At 43.2% G+C, this 23,933-nt stretch overlaps 1 protein-coding gene across 1 annotated transcript in view; it reads left to right on the top strand.

The window, feature by feature from the left end:
• The first annotated feature begins 5,941 nt into the window (after nucleotides 1–5,941).
• LOC126470980 (feline leukemia virus subgroup C receptor-related protein 2-like) overlaps nucleotides 5,942–23,933 on the top strand; it is a 108,481-nt gene continuing 90,489 nt past the window's right edge. Inside the window, exon 1 of the mRNA XM_050099025.1 lies at nucleotides 5,942–6,244. Within this exon, the coding sequence (XP_049954982.1) occupies nucleotides 5,942–6,244 (303 nt within the window). The remainder of the gene's footprint in view (nucleotides 6,245–23,933) is intronic.

Here is a 23,933-nt window from a genome sequence, read left to right on the forward strand (position 1 = left end):
GAACTCCCTATTCTGCGCTCATAGGTAGCAAACCGCTCCTAGTACACGTCCACCATGGCGCTCCGGGGCCACAGCACAGTTGCGACACATGATGATGGGCTTATGAGAGCCCGAAACCGTCGTGATAATAAAAGAAATTTACAACTAAAGGGGTATTTTCAACCTCTAGTATAATGCCCAGTTGTGGATGTTCGTCCAACAGGATAATTTGTAAATGAATTCGATTATGAACTGATTCATGAATTGGAAGCTTCAAATAAAAATGCTGACGCGCTAAGCAGAAAGGTTGCAGCTGTACACGTAATAGATTTTGATCGGATTGACAGGATAAAGTCACAACTAGCTGACAGAGAGTGTGCACTGTTTTGCATACAGCCACAGTTTGAAATACATGAACTACAAAGTGCGGACCACGCTTTGTCATTCCTGCAGTGCTGAGACAGGAAGTGTTCTGTCAGGCTCATGACCATGTATTATCAGGTGACGGAGGTAAACGTACAACAGATCGACGAATAGCTGAAAGATTCTGGTAGAAGACACATCACAATGATGTAGCGCAATATGTAAAAAAAGTGTGTTCCATGTGTGCAACTATTGGATTTAAGTCATCAAAAGATTGAGTTACAACGACTGCCTGAAGAAGATAGACCATTTTCTTTTTTAGGGTTAGACATTCTGGGACATTTTAACAAAACACCTGCTGGGAACAAATTTGTTTTAACAATTTTGGGTCATTTTCACGTTATTTGGTTATGTTAGCTATTCCTGATCAGAAGACTAGTACAGTAGCACAGGCAGTGGTGAACAATTGGCTACTGAAGTATGGTATACCTGAAACTATGATTACAGTCCATGGAAAACATTTTGTATTTGAACTGCTGAAACAACTATGTCAGTTATTACAAGTTAAGAAGTTATGTACCAGTCCATTTCATCCTCAAGAGGGTGAACTGAACGAGTTCACCGTACGTTATCTAAAATGTCGAGCCACTGCACTGACTCACAGCATTTAAACTGGGATGACTACTTTAACCTAACAATGCAAAAGTTTATTCTGGATCGGGTCTCTCGCCATACGAAGTTGTATATGGTAGGAAAATACCATCACCTTTCCATGTGCTCCTACATAAACTGGGTCTACAATGTGAACCAGTGAAAGAATTTGCAAAAAAGTTAAAAGAAATTAGGAAAATGGTGAAATACGACAATACAAAAGTGTTAGGAAAACAAGAGTGTACTGGGCAAAGAGCAAGTAAACTACCACAGTACAGAATAGGACAATGGGTATTGTTAACTAATCCTTATACTCTAATAGGCAAAACTAAGAAATTTTTGACTAAGTATCAAGGACCGTACCAAGTTGTTGAAATGACTTCGCCGGTCAACGTAAAATTGCAGTTCCCAACAAGAACTTCGATAGTGCATGTCAATCAAGCCAAACCAGTTAAGGGTGTAGTTGACGCCTTGTCGCAAATCTCTTCAAACAATCCCGAAAGATCAGATCATGATGATGAGGATGATGTTTGGTGTTGGGGCGTTCAACTATGCGGCCATCAGTGCCCATACAAACTCCAATTTTTACATAGTCCATTTATTTTTGCACAGTCCAATCTAGCTACCATCGCGGACGATGATGATGAAATGATGAGGACAATACAGACACCAAGTACCGGGAAGAGAATATCCCCAACCCGGCCGGGAATCGAAGCCAGGACCCCGTGATCCAGCGGCAGCGACGCTAGCCACTAGACCACGAGCTGCGGACCTGAAAGGTCAGAAGGACGAAAGAAGCAACTACCTAAGAAGGATATACCTTATTCACTTACATCTAGGGGTAAGTAAAGTAGGATTCTCCAGTGTAATCCAAGTATAATGATAGTTGTTATTACGTTAGTATGATTTTTTCTTCTATTATACTGTTTTGTCTTTAGTTAGTTCTTTAAAGGAGGGAGGGGAATGATGATGTTTACCTTTCTCTCAGGTTACGTGCCGAGATACTGGCCAGAAAAATTCTTCTGTGCGTATCACTACTATAGGCCTAATGACACAAAGGAGATATAATGCAGAATGAACCCCTGCAGAATGGTATCCGGTTCGTTAGAAAAGTATATGCCCTACTAACAAGCCACAATTGGATAATTGAGTTTGAATTTGGTGTTTGGGGCATGAGCAACGAAGTAAGAAGACTACAAGACAGGTTTGTTGCACTACAGAGAGAGGTGGATAGAGAATGACTGTTGAAGGATATGAAAAGTGAGAACCAGGAGTTGTAACTCTCGTATGAAAAACTGAGGACTCAATTGCAACAGCTAAACGAAATTGTACCGTGAGCATCAGTACGAAGGAAGCGAGGTTGGTTAGATGCAGGAGGAAAGCTGTTAAAAATGGTTAAAAAAAAAAATGGTTCAAATGGCTCTGAGCACTATGGGACTTAATATCTATGGTCATCAGTCCCCTAGAACTTAGAACTACTTAAACCTAACTAACCTAAGGACATCACACAACACCCGGCCATCACGAGGCAGAGAAAATCCTTGACCCCGCCGGGAATCGAACCCGGGAACGCGGGCGTGGGAAGCGAGAACGCTACCGCACGACCACGAGATGCGGGCATTTAAAAATGGTATTTGAGACAGAAGATAATGAAGATATAGAGAGTATCCGCAGTAAGATTCAGAGTGTACAGGAATTAGAGAGGATATGAGAACAAAAGTCCGCAGCTCGTGGTCCTGCGGTAGTGTCCTCGCTTCCCACGCCCGGGTTCCGGGTTCGATCCCCGGCGGGGTCAGGGATTTTCTCTGCCTCGTGATGACTGGGTGTTGTGTGCCGTCCTTAGGTTAGTTAGGTTTAAGTAGTTCTAAGTTCTAGGGGACTGATGGCCATAGATGTTAAGTCCCATAGTGCTCAGAGCCATTTGAACCATTTGAGAACAAAAGTAAAATGGCACACGACACAAATAGGGAATGGAGCGAGGAATATTCAATGTGGTTAGAACAGTAAGAAATTTAACAGCGAAATTAGAGAAGTATGCACGTCGAAACAGAAATGTTTTGAATAGTAATTTAGAGAAGATTCACACTCATTTGAGTAGTTGAGATGATAAAATGCTAGTAGCCACATCACTACGCACTCTAGCGAACACATAAGGCGACGCAAGATTAGAGGTAGAGACATTACATGAGGCAATACACCATGCCACTCATGGACAGTTGAGTTCAAAATTAGTAAAAAAAAAAAAAAATGTGTGTGAAATCTTATGGGACTTAACTGCTAAGGTCATCAGTTCCTAAGCTTACACACTACTTAACCTAAATTATCCTAAGGACAAACACACATACACCCATGCCCCAGGGAGGACTCGAACCTCCACCGGGACCAGCCGCACAGTCCATGGCTGCAGCGTCACAGACCGCTCGGCTAATCCCACGCGGCAACATCAGTAAGTCCACAGCAGATTCTCGTAGCATTACAACAAGCACAAAGAGACTTTGCCGAAGGGTTGCAGCGTATCGTACCAATAACGAGTAGAAATACAGCTTTATTTTATCGTATAAGTTATTCTAGAAGTAACAACTGATCAAGCTAGGATAAATGTTAGAACTAAATTTCCAGTAGCAGGAATGAATGCACAATACCAATGTTACACGATACATCAATATCCAATAAAGTAGAGTAAAATTCAGAAATGGGTACAGTTACAAACATGAGAAATGGTCCATACATGGGATGTGTCTCTATCAACTGTCTGCGTGATTTTGAGTTACTCCCGTAGCCAGCAAGACCTCCGTATCTGTCCCCAATAGATCATTTGTGGAACCAGCTCGGACATTAACCCCGTCCCAGTGGCAGTATCGAGGATGTCAATGACCGGCTACAACATATGTGGGCCAGCTTGACTTAGGAGGGGATACAACGGCCTATGACGTGAATCAGCGCGTGCATGCGTGCCAGAGGGCGTGAAACCTCATAAGGATAAGTGCTCTGATACTGACAAGTTCTTTATAATTTTGACACGATTTTGTAATCACCAAAATAACGTCGCACACCCTCTCAACCTGTGAAGTTTCATTTCGTTTCTTCCACTCCTTCCGGGCACTGTACTTTTTTGTCATGCTGTGTATTATCCTCTATATTCCAGTTCAACAAGCAACTCGACGTTACACTTTAACAGGTCTGTCTGAGTAACTTAAAATTAATTGGATATTGACTAACGGAATTCTGTGCTTACACTAAACTCAAAATGACTGATTTGTTTTGTTTATGAATACATTAATAAAGTAATGTGCAACTCGAGGGTCAAGATACACTAAATGATTGCATTAAATCGAACTAAACATCGACATATTAATAGGACGTGAAACATCTTTAAATCAAAGTCGGATGCAAATAAGATAGGATTACTGATTCCTTATTAGGAAACGGGATTTAATAGCAAAGCAATAAAGGACTGCGTCTGTGAAAGGAGGAGCATTTAATGCTGCTAGATAAATATTGACGAAGTATTAGAGAGTATCACAAAGTGAAACGACTGGAGCTAGTGACTGAATCAGAGTGGAATAACACTAAACAGGTTCACCTGTAAAGAGAAGAACAAAACGGCTGATAGAGCTGATTGGATTCAGGACCTGGAAAGACCACACTACATTAACGCTGCAACAAAACAAATAATCTTCTTTGGTTCTGTTTAAAATAACAAGCACAAGAGAGACAGTCTAGTTCGAAAGAAACAAGAAGAAGGAAAACAGTCCTTATAAGTGCGCGTAGAGGATGATGGGACAGATTTATTTGAGGTGCAGTTTACGATGTACGAGTACATCTGCGACAAGATTTCAAGTTCAAAATTATGATGTATTTAACTAAATAGAAGTTCCTATAAATGACATTACAGATACAATTTTGAAAACATATTACTCGAAATTGTGGTGCAATAAAGAATCAGAGACCTAGGACGGTTTTGCTTCAGATGCTCAAACGGTAAGCCATCTGAATGCATCAAAATTGTTTGACGCCATAAATAAGTCTAAAAATAGAGCAAGCCTTGTCCTGGAAGGTTTTAGGATAGAAAATACTCGGCAAGAAGTTGAGAGCGAAGCATTTCGTCGATTGCGAAGTCTTTAGAGACGAAGCATTAACACAGAGGGAACACAAAGACGTCTTAACGAAGGTACTCTTCCAGCAGCCGTCTGAAGGGATTTGAGGAAACCACGCAAAACCTAAACCAGGATGTCCACACGGGATCTCAACCCTAAACTTCCCGAATACAAGCTCAAAGTCTCTAGAAATGCGTCATACCCCTGTGTCATGCCACCTTCAGTACTAACCTTTATTGTATGTAAAGGAAATTAGAGCAGCAATTTGAGTAAGAGTAGAAAACTGGCTAAACTTTACTAAATTAGATATGTGGTCGCCACTAACGCACTGGGCACGAGTTGTGGCACATTCAGTATGCCATCTGACTATCTAAATAGCGAACAGATTCTGGTTTCCGTGATAAGGTTTAATGACTGCGTATAGTGACCTTGTATTTGTGTGCTCGAGCTGAGAGACAGAAGCGGAACTTCTTATGGGTTTGCTGTGTAGCTCAGTAGTAAAGAACTTCACGAAAATCAGTAAAGTATTTCACTAAGTCTTAGATTACTACTGCCTGCTGAAGTAAAATCCAGCATGTGCTCTCCCAGTGACTAATTAATCTATGCCAACACCGAAGCATTGTCTTTCTGTCGTATATATGAATGAATGACACTTGGGCTGTTTACTTTTAAAGACCGCCACCTACTTTGGGAGGAATTGTACGGAGATTCCTGGGCACACATCACGTGCTACCTCTTTCGGTTGAGAAGGTGGGGCAGCTGGGACAATGTAGTTAAAAGCGGTTGTGGCTTTGCAGAAGGATTCATTATCTCATAACCACACAGGGCTTCTGCGTGAGAGAGCGGGGACGATGGCACTGAAAGGTGACTATACAGGGATTCATGTCCATGGCAAGGCAGCTGAACAGCTGCAACCGGTTGACGGTGAACAGCAGACGAGAGTTAAGGTCTACCGCCGACGATGGTTAATGCTTCTGATGTACGTTCTGTTCTCCATGTCCAACAACTGGCAATGGATGCAGTACACAATAGTCGGAAACGTTGTTCGAAAATATTACAATGTGGACAATTTCGCTGTCGACTGGACGTCTGTCATATACATGCTGGCGTCCGTGCCTTTCATCTTCCCTGCGTCTCTCTTCATCAGTAAAAAGGTACGTAGTCGGAGTTATATTTAGTCAGTACGCCATACTGAAAAGCTGTGACTTAATTTTGTTAATGTTGGTTGAAAAATTTCAACTGGGCATGCTAATGAAACGAGGTAATTTTTCCTTTAGTGTACATAATTACTTTCTGTGTGGCATATTTTCTAGCACAAGTCACCTAACTCGATGCTATTTCAACAGCTTGCGTGTCCGACGTGTCAGAAATATAAGAGTATAGTGTCAGTGATTACACTGAGTTCCTGTAGCGTGTAGTGCCGTGTTTATCTTGCTGAGAGACAGAAAGGAGAAAGAATAACCCGGTATCAACATATGGACTACTCTCGGATGGTAACATAGAGGAAACAGAGTTTAATCTGCCGGAATGATCGGCATCAGACGTGTCATATTCCGTCATTAGATGAGATTCTGCAGAGAGGTATGGCAGCTAACTCGGGGCAATGACATATAGTCTGTTGTTGACAATCAGGATGTCACCAACTCTTGTCCCCTTACCATCTCTACACTGATGGTGAAAATTCTTCTGCCACCGGTATTAGAACCTGCTACATGGGACGGAAGATACCACACTAGCACACGTTAATGACATACTTTACAAGACGAGTAACCTTAGTTCAAATCTGTTATAAGGTAGCTGGGTAGGCCCAGGTATGTATATATTCCAGTCTTCTAGTGGCCCATCTCCTCCTCCCACACTCTGTCCCCACGTTATAACCACTGCCTGCTCTTCGAATATGGGGTGCCTAGGAAACCGGCTTCTCGGATCGCTAGACAACAATTCAAGCAAATCGTATTAATGAGTTTTATTACGAAAAGTAGATGACAATACTTAACTTTGTGTTAAACAGATGCGCAGCAAGCAAAGGGCGACAGACAAAATAAACACTGTTCCTCTGTATATACAATTCCTTAGTCGCTGATCTTGACGTGCCTAATCTTGATGTTACTGCAGAACCGGCGCGACCAGTCGGCGCGGCGCTTATGTCCTCTTCACACAGACGCCGCTGTCGTCCTGGAGAGGGGTCGGTCAGCGTGCAGTTGACTTCACAGCCACAACTTCTCCACAGCCCTCTCTGCTCTCTCGTTTCCAACTGACGTGCCGGAGCTTAACTTTACGCTGTAACAGGATATTAGGTGGAGTTACTCCTGACACTGACAACAGATCCAGCCACATCCGAACTGAGTTAGAGAAATTATGAAAAATCTTCACCGATACAAGTGACTTCGAAGTGACTAAGACGAGGGACTCGCGTTCGGGACAAGCAAAGTTCAAATATTTTTCGGTAATACGGATTTAGATTTTTATAGTTTACATAAATCATTTCAGGTAAATACAAGGATGGCCTTTTCCTGTCCAGTCCTTCTCCACCGGAGTTACCGCCCAGTCTATAAGGACTTACTATTGACGAGACTTTCAACGCTAAGCTTCTTTTCGAACCATGGTTTGATGTCATCTCTCCCAAATAAATATCATTATCATCAACATTGCAGTTCACATTTGGAATAAGTGTTGTACAATCTTTACAGCACAGAAACGTTGACAGTAATATGTATGCATAGGCCCTGCGTAGAATCGCAGTTCCTTTTTTTGGGGGGGGGGGGGGGGGTTCAAATGGCTTTGAGCACTATGGGACTTAACATCTATGGTCATCAGTCCCCTAGAACTTAGCACTTAGAACTACTTAAACCTAACTAACCTAAAGACATCACACAACACCCAGCCATCACGAGGCACAGAAAATCCCTGACCCCGCCGGGAATCGAACCCGGGAACCCGGGAACCCGGGCGTGGGAAGCGAGAACGCTACCGCACGACCACGAGATGCGGGCTTTTTTTTTGGGGGGGGGGGGCAGGCTATCTTGGTGCATGGTTCCTATTTGAACTAGGAACATGGGGTGAAAAGTTTTTGGTTTAGCCCGGACCAGCTGCCATTTATACAGTCTTTCGAATATCTGTCTTACTGGATCTATGTTACAGTATATTAACCAAGGTTTGAACGACAAACCGGAGTTGGCGTCAGGCAAATTGTGCGAATCGATTAATTCCTTTTACAAAAGATTTTAATTGGATTGAAATAAATGCTCAGTTAATGGCACCATTTGTATGTGCACTGTTCGGATTTTAGGTGCAAAAACAGTCTCCCTCGTTCGGATTTTATGTGCAAAAACAGTCGCCTTCAAATAACTGTGGACTGGAACGAGACTGATAGATCAAATTTCGTCCACCTGTGTATCTGACTTTAGCCTAAGATAAGTTTTAACCATTTGAAAAAAATCTTGCTTCGTTAGAAGGTTTCTGAAGTGCGTCATTTCTATACCTTAAACCTGTATTAATCGGTTCAAACTTTGCAAGAAGGTAGATAAAATCAAAAGAAAATTTTTTATCCAGTAGATAATATTTATCCGTTGTCGAGATATGATGATTTGAAGTCGAGCTAAATGTACCATGTAACATTATTCTCACGTGAACTGAATGCGCGGAAACGGTTTAACGTGCATCAAATAAATTAAAAAAAATGAATTCTTGAGATAAAGTTGAAAACTCTCTTTCAAAAATGTAGCTTCATTTGGATTTTAAGTGCAAAAAACATGTTTTGTGAGTTTTTCTTACGCCGCTTCTGTGTTTCAGACTTCTGCGAATCGAAACAAATTTTGTAAGAAGGCAGAAAGACACATGTAATTAACGGTCGTAATCTTGTTTTCTGAAGGCTTTATCCGTTCCTACGATACAGCTTTCCAAATTTGGACATAAAATGCATGTAAAATGCGATTTGACTCGAATCGTACGCGCTGAGATGTTTTAAAGTGATACAAATAATAATAAAAATATCTTCTTACAATAACTGTAAGGAACGGTGGCAAAAAGTTTTCATCGTTCGGCTTTTACATGCGAAAAACCACGCCTTTGAACATGAAACAGTGTTTCGTAGAAAAGCGTTACAATTTAAGCGCTGCATTTGGATATAATTTTAAAAAATGGTTATTGGATTCGATTATTGTTTCGTTGCTAATACGTTAAAAATTGCATTCACCAGTCGCTTAAAATACCGAAAAATCTTTGGACTTGCAAAACAATGCGTGTAACAAACCAAAATTATGTTCAGCCCCATACAAAACGATACACTGTTCGATCGAGCATTTAAAGCCTTATAGATGATCACACAGAAAATTAAACTAACTAGAAAATTACTATCAAAGTAATTATCAGACAAAAGGTCGCCTTATTTCTAACCAACAGAAAATGTTTTACTGCATTTTCTTCTAAAAATAGTATGCTATCTCGTTGAAAATTTATTTTTGGACAAAATAAGCTTAAGTTCGTCGGTTTTCATACAGGATTGAATAGTTGATCGTATCTTGTAGTGAATACATCGTTTCATAGTTGTTCTGCTTATTTCAGCCAATCATACTCATACTTAATTCGGCTTGGTTGTTGCAACATTTCGCACCAAAATAATTCACGTTAATTTTTTATGGTGATTGTTTCTTAAGTTTCAACTTTTATAATTTGACACTTTAAACAAACATTATCAAGAATTTTAAGATAAGAAATAATTACAAGCTGTATACTTTTCAATAGTTTATTATTTGTTGCGCGAAACATTCATCTTGCGATATAGTAAGCTTTTAAGTAATTTTATCTACGCAATACGGTCGAATCGTAAGTTTATCTACGTGATATAAACTATTTACATACATTATTATCATCAACTCTGCACAGTATTTAATATTTCGTTCAGTATCGCATCTTTTTTTGTGCACTGTATTAAGTATTTACGGTTGTTTTCCATACGTTTGTGTATACAGTCTCGTGCGTATATGAATAAAACGTGTGTAACTATGAAACGAAAAAATTAAAAAACAATAAGAAATTAAACACAAAAATATTAAAAATGTAAAACAAAAATAATAAAAACTGGAGAATTAGAAAAAAATTAAAGTAAATAAAACAAAAAACCTCCTGTTGGTATGTGACCTTGATGTGGTGGTGAGGCTTGTGCACTCTGAGGACACAGAAACCTATACTGGACAGGTTCGACCATACCAAGCAAGTATCGACGGGCATGGACAGTACCCATTCCATGTGCCAGGCTGGAAACGGTGATGCGAAATGGGCAGAGCCACTCTATTTAAATATCTGTTCACATTAGATCCCTGCCATTCATGAAACTTAGTACTGTAGTCTGCAACATAGCTGTCTGTTGATAAGAACCTAGTGTGTGTATTTAGATTTTGCATCTGATACTTTTGTATCTAACAGTGATTCGGATTTCTTGCTTAGCCCAACTACCGACACAGAAGTAAGATACCCAAGGTTCATATCACACCAGAGGACGCCCCCGCCCCTCCGGGCATGGCGTGTGAGCGAGACCCACGAGAAAGAAACGACAGCACATGACACTGCAAGTCTTACAAGTGCCAGCAGTCATCTCTAGAAGGGAGCGAGCAATTATTTTAGACGAGTTTAATAATTCTTAACTGCGCATTTAAATGTATACAAGCTCTCGATAGCACACGACTAAGTTAAGACCTTTAGTGGCTACCTTTTGATTGACGTATTGAGTTCCTCTGGGCCTGCACGGAGCCGAGCGTTCAAGAATTATGGCGGACAAGGCGACTAGTGTGACGTCACAGGTTCGTTGCGCGACACGTATTTTTAGTTGGCCCCTCGTGTGTGCCTATCTACTGACGCGAGAGTTCCTGTAAATACCGCAGCCCCGCATTTGTCCGGCAGTTCTCGCTATTCTCTGAAGTGGTCGATATGCACCATTGACAGTAGAGTGATTCATCTGCCCTGTGATTATATTTTTTTGATACACATCGCTCCCTGAACTATTTTCACTCCCTTACGTCGACTTCCGCCACATTCTGGACATTTCCTCTGGCTTCCCATTCACTTCGTGAACTCTACTGACGTCTACCACAGGAATCACCTGTTTGTTCCACCGGTCTCTGCGTCACCGCCAGTTCAAGTGATCCTAAACCGTGTTTACCTATGCAGAGCAAGGCAGAAAAGTGGCGACGAGGACTTGCTCACTGTGAAACCATTTAGTGTGAGGCATGCATCCTGAATTCCTAAATATATGGCAGCAGCAATTGCAGCAGTAGTTGCAGCAGCAGCAGCAACAGCAGAACAGGAGTGAGAATTCCAGCAACAACAACTGGAATTGCTCTTACAGCTACCACAAAACCAATAACAGTCTGCAAGCTGTAGCATGTCGCCCCATCCCTCCCCCTCTCCTCCCCCCGCCTCTCAATCATTCGCTTGCTCCGACGAGGCAAAGTGGAGTTCGGAAGTTTATTTACGTGCTTCACCGCCAGTGACAGTGATCGTAAGCGGTGTTATAACTATGTAGAGTATGACAGAAAAGATATTATTGGACTGTTTGTATTAGCCCACAGCAAAGTTAACATTATGAAACTTACTTTGACAGTTCGAGATCGCTGCACTTCCTACATCGTTCGCTATGCCTGTTGTTGTGGTGTATCCACAAGAATACAAACAGAAGAACCTTCTTTTTACATTGTTCAAAGAAAATATGACTTCGGCTTTGTACTTCACAATATGCAAAGTACACTTTTACGTGTAGCAGCAAAACCACAATACTGTTTCGCTTGATTATAGTAACAGAACACTTTGCTAGAATTTAATCATTTCTCAGGTAAGGTGAGAAGTGTATTATTAAACAATACAAACTGAATTTTTGTGAGTTTACCTCCTGATTAAAACTGAGCATGAACACAGTTGAACTAAAGCAGGGTGCGTTATAATTAATTTCGAAAAGCGTTACGGGTGGAATCATACTATGACAGTAGCTAAAACGTTCGGGTACTTATGTGTCCGCAGACAATCCATTTGGGATATATTTGCGAACATGGGCTTACGATCCACTACTGACTTCAGTATAAAATTATTTCCTAATGACTACACATGTGTTTGAAACGTAAACTTTTCGATTAAATTCTCATCTAAATGGCCTCAGATTTCACGTATGAACACGCCAAGAAGACAAGGATGATATCATTCGCAGGTCACGTGCATAAATCTGAGTTACAAGACGCCAACAGAGACAGTTTTCATCTGTCGTTCCTGTTAGAGTTGAGGAGAAGCGTGGGCTTATAACTTGGGTGGAACCAAGCCAACCGCCGAAAAAAAGGCCAATGGTTTTCGGTGCCAAAGAAGAGGCCATTTCCAGACGACCACTGTTTGGGAGCTGATGTGTCGCAGCTGCATTTTCCGTGAAAGATGAGCCTCTGCTTGAAAAGTGATCAAATTCATCGTAACTTCCAACATCTAGTAATTACCGTTTAGAAGTTTTTAGATGATGACAAACGCTTGTTGAATTTCTGAGAACATCCACATCACCCCCAAACTACAGCGGAGTCTGCTCGCTTCCGTAATCCACGTTGTACCATGCGTGTAAATTCTCCGTGCGCAGCAAAGCCCTGCCGTGATTTTTCGTCTGACGTCTCTCAAACGCATCGAATAGAATGGAATTTAGCACACTTCAACAATTATTGTTTCAGTATTCAGTGTTCAAACGACATTTCTCAGTCATGATTCGATGGGTATTGCAGTCAGCTTCTGATTACAGTTGTGCCGATGAATTATTACTCTAGCTCATTATCGGACTGAGCTAGCAAGATTGATAGCTTATCAAATACCATCCCATGTGTGAAGGGAATTTTGTGTTTTCTTCTCATAAGATATTCTCCATGTAAAATTCTTTAACAATGTACACAGTTCCTGTTAATCAAAACTCTTCACAGTTCCTTAGCCATGACCAGCCCAACAGTAGATTGTGCGTTGCTCTCCACATGCACCTGGCACAGTGAATTAACCTGGGGTTAATTACCTCCTAAGAGTTAAAATTAAGTTTTCTGATCGGTAAAAACAAAAGGGTGCCATTACGTTTCGGTACGAAACTAAATTATTTTTAAATTGTCATTACTATTATCCTTATTTTGTTAGATTGTAATATTGACTGATTATGTTAGTCACGAATAACTACATTTTTTAAAAAAGTATTAGCAATAACGTGTGAGACAGTGAGGTGGAAATTACAGCTTATGAAACGAATGTATGAGCACCTTCTTCACACAGTCCACCTAGCACACACTTGCTCTGTGCGATGCATTTATGACAGTAAAACGGAGACATGTGCATCACACTTATTTAAATATTTCATGAAACAGCCTTGTCCGAGTTGTAAGTGGTTCTTGCAGTGGATCAAACCTTATTTCATTATTCATTTCACAACAAATAATTATTTAAATAAAAATAAATTTTTAATGTGCCCAGTTTTTAAACTGGACTAAAAATACATATTAATTTCCCCTACCCCCATACATATTCCTAATCCCATACATATAGTTTCGAAAATTTCTGAGTGTGAACTTCTGAGACTTAAAGACGTGTAAGGCTTAAAATGAACAACGTGAGACACGTGTAATAGATAACTGTAAGGAGGCGAACTATTCATGCATCAGCTAGTAAGTAGTGTAATATTACAGAGATGAACTATCCATGTATCAGTTATGTATTACATGCGACCAACGTTCCTCTTTTTAAATCTTACAACTATTTTCATAGCTATTAAAAACACAGAACCGTAAATTTTCAGGACTATCTGTATGGGGTTAGGAATCTGTATGGGACCAGGATAAATTTTTATACGTTTCAGTCCATTTTAAAAACGTGGTATATAGAAAATTTATTTTTATTTAAATAATTACTTTCTGCCTTTGAACCGTGTGTGTGAGTTTCCAATGGATTTTAAACGTGTTGATGAGATTATAAGAAAGACAAATGTTAAGTCTGAGGTTTGTGTCAGTGTCTTTTCACTTGATAATTTCTGAAATAGAATAATTGTGTATCTACATGCTGATGATATATCAATCTACTTCATTGTTATTTTCCCAAAAATAAAATAAAGAAGGAAGCAAAATTAATTAAAATTTTTATAACATTTTTATTTCAATACTCAGCTCAATATCCTGCCCCACTCTCTTTGTCCATCACCTCCTCTCCCTTTCTTTGTCTATTACCTCTTCCCTCCTCTCTCTGATCATCTCCCACTCCCCCCTCTCTCTCTGTTCATCTTCTCCTCCCCCTCTCTCTGTCCATCTTCTCCTCCCCTCTCTTCCCATTTGTCTCCTTCTCCTCCACTCCCTATCAATCCTTACCCCTGTCTCTTAATATCTGCTCCTCAACCCTCTCTCTGACCATCTCAGCCTTCCCTCTCACACTGTTCATCTCCTCCTCCCTCAGCTCTCTGCTCAGCTGTGCCTGTATGCAAGTATGCCCACTGAAACGCATTTCGATACCACCTATACAACTACTGGTCTTGTGGAGCACCCTAGATGTCAGGCTTTACCAAAGTCTTCCACACCCACCTCTACCGAACAGACAGACAAGAATGCTACTTAAAAAAGACGTGGTAAAAATAACCGAACAGCACAACGCAATAGTAACTATCTAATGGCTACTATATTTCTGTAGGGTCTACACAGTAATATTATTATTACTATTATTATCATTGCTGGCAGCTGTCATACACAAAGCATTGGAAATTTGAAGTCTTCCAATTTCCACCCGTTCAGCAGTAAGGAGTCTAGGAATCAACTGATTTGAAAACTAAATGTAGAGCACCAATTTCAACTTGATTGATGAGATGAGACGGGATGAGAGAGAGATGATCGTATGGCATTGTTGGCCGGGAGGCCCCATGTGGGGGAGTTCGGCTGCCGTATTGCAAGTCCTCTTTAGTTGACGCCACATCGGCGACTTGCGAGTCAATGATGATGATAACGATGATGGACACACAACACCCAGTCCACTGCCAGGAATCTAACCCGGGCCCCCTGGGTGGTAAGCGGTAACGCTACCGCTACGCTACAGAGGCGGACAACTTGATTGATTTTAAATAGGGACGCAAGCTTTGGGTGTAACAACTGTCGCTAGGGAGAGGAGTGATGCAGAGGAAACATATTTTGTAACAAGTGCTTGCCATAGTGAGGATAGTTATCTTTCTTTTCTGAGGCGTTGCAGGTAGCACTCACGATGCGCTCAGAATTGCTTCATCACTTAATAAAAAAACTATTCTTAGAAATAAGCATTACCAGCACCAGTTGTCTCATTGCCTCATTAGTTCATGGCTTAATTAAGACGTAAGGACACCAAATGTAATTTATCTTTCGCCATTTCAAAAGTAAAAGGTTTCAAATAAAATTCATTTTCATTCTAAAGTTTAGTTAGGCCCTACCGTTGATGATGGTCAGGGAGTGGGGGTTGATAGCTAATACTTGAGTGAACTCAGAAGTAATGATCTCAGAAAGGCTGGGTGCCACTGAGCTAGCAGATCTGGAATCGATCCACGGTTACAATATTACTGGCCAACCTTGAAAATAGGATCCAAGGAATGCCCTTGGTCCAGAGCACGTCTGTAAGTACAATTTTGGTTACCGTGAGCGGTTACTCTTGCTGAACAATTCTGGAGTACGTTAATATGGCATCCGTCTATGATCTGTTTATTTCAATTAGCCACACCAGCACAACCGGTCGAAATAATTGTTGAGGATAGGACTATTAATTAAGCTAAAGCGGAGACCGACAGGAAGGGTAATGTCACTTTTCTTGTAAATTCGTCTGAATTTCTAGAGTCTACATCACACTGAACCATACAATGTCTGCATTTCCTATAACGACTAGCCGGCCGTTCTGGCCGAGCGGTTCTAGGCGCTTCAGTCTAGAACCGCGCGACCGCCACGGTCGCAGTTTCGAATCCTGCCTCCGGCATGGATGTGTGTGATGTCCTTAGGTTAGTTAGGTTCAAGTAGTTCTAAGTTCTAGGGGACTGATGACCTCAGATGTTAAGTCCCATAGTGCTCAGAGCCATTTGAACCCGCAACGACTTGGGCAACAGACGTGTTATGAAACATAAGCGCTCTACAAACATGTACCTCACGCGTATAGATCACTGGAAACCTCGGACCACCTGAAATATTCGTTTCCTACCATTGGTTCCTTACCTCAAATACTCCACTTACGATCAAATCCAGCGATACTTCCTATATCGAGCTTGTTCTGCTGTTTTTCAGTTCCACGCGCATTAAATCAGTCATTTTCGCATCCTTATGGCTACAAAGGAGCGGATAACAGCTCGCTGTTCTTGTACGATGCACACTGATAGCGGTGCGACCGTGCTGCATGCACTACTACGTAGGCACATGGAGCTCGATTACGTGACACAGCTATACCGAATTGTTGAGGAGCCATCATTAATCCCACAACGTAATATTTCGATGTGCCTAAATCCTCCTGGAAGTAATTATAAAATTCCAATTATTTAATAATACTGTGGTGTCACCGCCAGACACCACACTTGCTAGGTGGTAGCTTAAATCGGCCGCGGTCCATTTAGTACATGTCGGACCCACGTGTCGCCACTGTGTGTTCGCAGACCGAGCGCCACCACAAGGCAGGTCTCGAGATACGGGATAGCACTCGCCCCAGTTGTACAACGACTTTGCTAGCGACTACACTGACGAAGCCTTTCTCTCATTTGCCGAGAGATAGTTAGAATAGCCTTTCTCTAGCCTAAGTGAGATTACGCGTGCCTTTCGGCTACTTCAGTGTGGCGTAGCTGTCTTGTTACGCCACAACAGTTGGCGACGAGGCAACGGAAAGGGTTTTGTTCTTTCTAATTGCTTACATTACTTGTGTCATGGCTTCGCCAGATGTACTGTCCGAATTTTATCGCTTGCAGAATCAGCAGACGCAGGCGTTATTCGATGCCCTTGGACAGCTCGTCAACGTGCACTGCACAACGATGCAGCAGCTGCCGCTTCACCGCTCCCACAGCCACAACATGCAGTTGCACCGCAGTTTCGCAATTTTGATGCGACGCAAGAATCCTGGACGGAATGGTCACGCCTGTTTGGATTTCATCTCGCCGCCTACAGAATTCAAGGTAACGAGCGGCAGCCTCATTTATTGGCATGTGTCGGTGTGTCCACCTACCGTGTGATAGTGAAATTGTTTCCCCGATGCGACATAGCAACTCTGTCCTACGAAGAAATTTTGTCGGCATTGGCCGCCTATTTCGAAGAAACAGTTAATGTAGTTGCAAAAAGGTATACTTTCTTTCGTACAAAACGTACGGCCGGTCAAACTAATAGGGAGTGGGTTGCAACATTGCAAGGCCTTACAAGGGATTGTGCTTTTGAGTGTGAATGTGGACTCCCTTATTCAGATACAATGGTACGTGATGCAATTGCACAAAACGTTTCTGATGTTCGTATATGGGAGCAAATTTTGAAACTAGTTAATCCCTCCCTTCAACAAGTGATAGACATATTGGATAGACAAGACACGCTTGACTTTGCTCAGGAATCTTTTGAAACTTCGCCAGCCGTGTGTAACATTAACCGGCCCACCGGGCGCGCTGGGCGGCCCCGTAAACTGCCCTCGCGCACGTCCACGCAGCTGCCGCCACGCTCTAAACCAGGTGTGCCGCGCCAGCGTACAACTGCAGTGAAATCATGCCCGTGGTGTGCAACTAGACATTTGCGTGACAATTGCCCGTCACGCCAAGCTATTTGCTTTTTCTGTCTTAAGAAAGGACATGTTCAAAGTGTTTGCCAGAAAAAGCTCCGATCCGACAATCACAATCATTCCCGGCCTTTTGCTTCGCGCCTGAATCGAACCAAGGACACTCAGACTCGTGAACCTTCGCCCATGGACATTCATGTAGTTAATTCCACTTCGTCCAGTGCCACTGTCTCTATCAGTGACTGTGTTCGTCCCACAAACAGTGTGCATAGACGTCGCCGGAAATCACGTCAATTAGCAAGAGATTCTGTACCAGTGTCTGTTCAAATTGCACAAAACAGTCGCTCTTGTCGTCAGCAGGACAATAAACTTTTTGTAGATTTGGACTTTAATGGAAAGGTCATACCATTCCAGCTCGATACCGGAGCTGCAGTTTCATTGCTCAATCACGACACGTACAAACAACTGGGCAAACCTCCGTTGCGTGCCACAAATGTTCAGTTAAAAAGTTATTCAGGACAGCAGATCCCTGTGTTAGGACAGTGCACTCTTCTTGCAACATACAAGGGACAAACAAAACTTGTGTCATTTTACATTCTTCGTTCTTCTTCTGCAGTGAACTTGTTTGGTTTAGATTTATTTCAATTGTTTAACTTGTCTGTAGTAAATCAGGTCCTATCAGTGAACCAGACTGTGCCTTCAGACAGTGTTTCTCGTCTGTGTGAAGAATTTGCAGACATTTTTGCACCGGGCTTAGGTTGCGCTAAGAATTATGAAGCACATTTGGAACTGAAAGTAAACGCGCAACCGAAATTTTTCCGAGCGCGCAATGTTCCCCACACATTGCGTGATGAGGTCACAAGAACATTAAACGATTTAGAATCACAAGGTGTAATTGAACGTGTGCAAGCTTCTCTCTGGGCCTCACCCTTAGTAATTTTGCCAAAACCTTCCAGAAAACTGAGATTTTGTGTGGACTTCAAGGCAACAGTGAATCCACAACTCGTGATTGCAACTTTTCCCTTACCACGCCCGGAAGATCTTTTTGATAAATTGTGCCCGGGTAAATACTTTTCCAAGTTGGACCTAGCTGATGCATACTTGCAAATCAGCAGTGGACGCCGAATCCCAGCGCGTCTTGGTGGTTAACACGCATCTTGGTTTGTACCGATTCAAAAGACTGCCATTCGGGTGTGCATCTGCCCCTGCATTGTTTCAGCAATATTTACAAACTGTTTGTGCGTCGATCCCTACTGCTGCGAACTATCTGGACGATATTGTGATCTCCGGAAAGACAGCCGACGAGCATTTAGCACACCTACGAACATTATTTCAGGTATTGCGACAAAATAGTCTTCGCTTGCGGAAGGACAAATGTGTGTTTTTTGCTCGGGACTTGCCGTATTTGGGACATGTCATCAATGCCCAAGGCATACATCCGAGTCCAGAGCACCTCCGTGCCATACAAGATTTGCCTTCACCACGGAATGTGAAGCAGCTACAGAGTGTGTTGGGTAAAATTAACTATTATCATCGCTTTCTGCGCAACGCCTCTTCCATTTCAGCTCCGCTTCATCGCTTACGCCGTAAGGGTGTTCCGTTCGTCTGGACGACGGAATGCGAACGCGCCTTTCGCCAGTTGAAATCGGCGTTGCTTTCTAATACTTGCCTTACGCCATTCGATCCCCAGAAACCCCTTTTGTTGATGGTAGATGCATCGGAATTCGGGATCGGTGCTGTGCTTGCGCACGAAGTTGGCTCGCATGATCGCCCTATTGCCTTTGCGTCAAAATTGCTCTCGTCTGCGCAAAGAAATTACTCACAGATAGAGAAAGAAGCTTTGGCTCTCATATTTGGTGTTACTAAGTTTCATGATTTCTTGTATGGTCGTCACTTTACCATCATCACAGACCACAAACCTTTGACGTCGCTTTTTCATCCGCACAAGCCTGTACCTCCGTGTACAGCGCAGAAATTCATTCGCTGGTCTATTTTCCTCTCGCAGTACCGCTACGATATCTTGTATCGGTCCACTGCTAAGCACGGAAACGCCGATGCGTTGTCCCGTTTGCCTGTTGCTGAGGATAGAGCATTCGATTCTTCCGAACTTGCTTGCATGTTCATTGATGCGGAAACCGATGAAGTGGTCGAATCGTTTCCGATTGATTTTCGTCGTGTAGCTACAGCTACAGCTGCTGACCCGGTCCTTGCTACCGTTTTGCGTTTTGTTGCTACGCAATGGCCTTTGTCAAAGTCTCGGATCGAGGATCCGTTGGTTCGCAGATTTTTTGCTCATAGGGGGAGACTTTTTGTACGACGTGGTGTTTTGTTGTTGCGTTCTGATAATGATCAGTCCAGAGTCGTGGTCCCACGTTCGTTACAGTCCTCTGTCTTACGGCTTCTTCACCAAGGACATTGGGGTATAGTGCAAACGAAACAACTTGCTCGTCAGCACTGTACTTGGTGAGGAATCGATGCTGCGATTACGAATATGTGTTCTTCTTGCATGGCGTGTGCCGAACAACAATCCGCACCGCCGCAGAAAGTCTTTGCATGGCCAAAAGCCACTTCCCCTTGGCAGCGCTTGCACATCGATTTTGCTGGTCCATTCTGGAATGCTCGATGGTTGGTTCTGGTAGATGCCTTCAGTAATTTTCCTTTTGTTGTCCGGATGTCTTCCACGACGTCCTCTGCCACCATCCAAGCGTTGTCTGCTATCTTTTGCATTGAAGGTCTTCCGCAGACTATTGTTTCCGACAATGGCCCACAATTCATGTCCGCTGAATTTCAGTCATTCTGCCAGGCCAATGGTATTCAACATCTGACATACGCGCCGTTTTCGCCTCAGTCAAACGGTGCCACTGAACGATTGGTCCGGACTTTCAAGTCACAGATGTTGAAGTTGAAAGAATCGCATTCTCGGGAGGACGCGTTGTTGCTCTTTTTGTCATCGTATCGCTCTCAGCCCCGAGATGGTCGCTCGCCGGCTGAGTTGCTCCACGGTCGTCCTCAGCGAACCTTGATGTCTTTGCTGCATCCGCCGCATCAGGTTCCTGTGCAGCGGCAGACTCCTGATTTTGCTCCAGGCGACGTTGTATTTTATCGCAACTATCGAGGTTCACGGCGTTGGCTCGCAGGGCGCATTCTTCGCTGCCTCGGCCGCGCGATGTATTTGGTTTTGGGAGCCTCTGGCGAGGTGCGTCGGCATCTCAATCAGCTGCGCCTCTGTCGTCGCACGGGTTCTGCCGCTCCCCGTCTGCTTTCAGCGACGGTGCCGTCCGGTCAGCGCCCTGGGGACCCATCTACTGGCTCACCTCATCCCCAGGTGTTACCGACGATGCCTTCCATTTTGCCCCATGGCGACGCGCCGCCGCAGCCGCCACCGCCGCCTGTTCTCCCGCCGGCGCCGCCCGCAGTGGACGCTTCGCTGCAGCCGCCAAGCGCCTCCGTGGGTCACGCGCCGCCGATCGCTTCCCGTGACCAGCTGTCCTCCGCCATGGAACTCTTGCCCGCTCCGGACCACATGACGTCATCGCGCGTCGGGTACCCCGACGCCATGGAGGTCGACCCTTCGGCCCCTCCTGTCTCTTTACGGGCGCATACACCGCCTGTTGACGTGCACCCAGGACTAGGTTTTCAGGCGTTTTCTAGATCCCCTCGAACCGAATGGCCGGTTGCGGGTGGCACAGCCTCGCCTGTTGTTAGGCTCCCCACCTCATCGCATACGTCAACATGGGGTCCTCCCCACGGCGGGCGGAAACCTTATAACACGACCGTTCGCCGATTTGCGGGGGAGGAATGTGGTGTCACCGCCAGACACCACACTTGCTAGGTGGTAGCTTAAATCGGCCGCGGTCCATTTAGTACATGTCGGACCCGCGTGTCGCCACTGTGTGATCGCAGACCGAGCGCCACCACAAGGCAGGTCTCGAGATACGGGATAGCACTCGCCCCAGTTGTACAACGACTTTGCTAGCGACTACACTGACGAAGCCTTTCTCTCATTTGCCGAGAGATAGTTAGAATAGCCTTTCTCTAGCCTAAGTGAGATTACGCGTGCCTTTCGGCTACTTCAGTGTGGCGTAGCTGTCTTGTTACGCCACAACAAATACCCCATCAGTTCAGAAAGTTTCGAGGCTGGATTTTTTTTTTTAAAAGAGAAAAATTAAGAAGGTATTAATGCCTGAAGTGTTCTACAGTCTCCCACAACTTTGATTACAACGCACAGAACGTTTTTCAATTGGTGAGTCGCACTGGCTTGAATGTCATTCATGTTGTCCAAGTTTTTGATCCTTCATGTGAATTTCTGCACTTCGTTATTTAGCAGTAGGTTCTTACGTCTTGTACCCGTGATGAATATTGCCAGAAAAGAACTGCCCGCTATTTGCAGTTCAGGCTAGTCACGGCATGAGTCCACGCGTCGATGATTTTGTTTGGGAGTCAGAGTATGTGGGACAAACTTCGCACACACTTTTCTCTTTTTGAAGACAGTCTAGAGAACGTTGTGAACACTTCCTTTTCGCTCCACTGCAATTTGTTAGCAACTACGTTGACACACGACCACCACACTTCCAGTAATTAACACTGCCTAATTACAACTGACTGGTCGAATGTACATCTGCTGTTTACTGCTGTTAATCTAAGCTGCCACTATAGCTGCTGCACTGACGTCACTTGTACGCCATGAATAAAATCAGTATCGAAACATTTTGGACGGATAGTGTACATCCCATTTTATTTTTATTACATTTCAAAGCGAACCGAAGACCCGGCCGTAACAGGAACTAACTTGGTCGCCTGACTAGATACAGTCACATTCTGGTTCAGTGGTATGCTTCGTTATACTTGCAGTGTAAGCACGTAAAGTGATGGCGAAAGAGCCTTCGCGACAGCTTTCTGCTAATATCGTTAAATGGGTTAAAGAAGATAAGGAGGAAGGAGTGACAATACTGACGAGAAAGGTACTTACGGTAAAGCTGAATAAATCGATGTTATGACAGAAAGGACACGGTAATAAGTGGAGTAGGATTCAAGTATCTACCGCAAAGAACAAGGAACAAAGAGCACACAATAAGTATCCCATTTACGTTATGGATAAATGTGTTATTAGACAGCGAATTCTACAATATCATGAACAATACAAAGGAATACTAGCTGTCCGTAAACTTTACAGCTTTTGTCATTCTGTTTTCAAAATTACTTCGAAGAGATGCTAAAAAAAGAATCATCACATATTAACGAGGCGATATAGTTTTAAAAAATATTGCGTTAAATTTATACGAATAATGAAGCGTTAGAGTTAAAGCATTCAGTGGCTTCTTCAAACGAAATATAGTTTCATATTCATTAAACTCTGAACAAATTTTGTCACAATGATAGTATCCGAGAAGTATTGGTCAGTGCTTCAGTGTCGTGCTATGCAGAGTATAGGTCTACAGACGTGTGGAGTGTGAGGTGTAAGACTGTTGGTCTGTACACTGTAACAATCTCCTCTCCCTGTTTTTAGGGCATGAACTCGACGTTGCTATTCAGGGCTACAGTTCACTTTGCCAGGTACTTGTTTCTGTTGCATTTATGAGTGCTGTAGCTAGTATACAACTTCCCAAACACACTGCTGTCGCCTGACGGCGGCCTACTGTAGCAACTCTCTTGACTGAACTCGCACGCTCGCCCCATTGCACTTTTTATTCACGTCACAATATATTTCTTCACCACTCACTGCTCTCGTCACCTGACCTCCTTCCTAAGGTGCGTATGCATTTGCGAGCCGAGCGGCTCACAAGAGGCACGCATGCACCATTCTCCCAAACGTGTACGTTGCTCGTGAGCTGCTTGGCTTGAGCCACCAGATGTCGGTTTCTCCGGTGAGCACAAAGGGGCGAACAAGCTTACTGTGAAAACGTCACATCAAATGAAGGAATCTCTTAACGAGGGTTGAATGTACACTGCCTGAAAAAAATAAAGAAAGAAGAAAATAAACGTTATACGCCAAGAAGAAGAGGAGGAAATGAAATGAAACTTCACGGGTTAAGAAGGTTTGTGATTTTATTACAGTGATTGAAAAATCGAGTCACGTTTTCCAAGAACTTGGCATTATGAGCTCACTTACCAGTATGACATTGTAGC

This window comes from Schistocerca serialis, chromosome 3, assembly GCF_023864345.2.
Source record: "Schistocerca serialis cubense isolate TAMUIC-IGC-003099 chromosome 3, iqSchSeri2.2, whole genome shotgun sequence".
Taxonomy (NCBI): Eukaryota; Metazoa; Arthropoda; class Insecta; order Orthoptera; family Acrididae; genus Schistocerca; species Schistocerca serialis.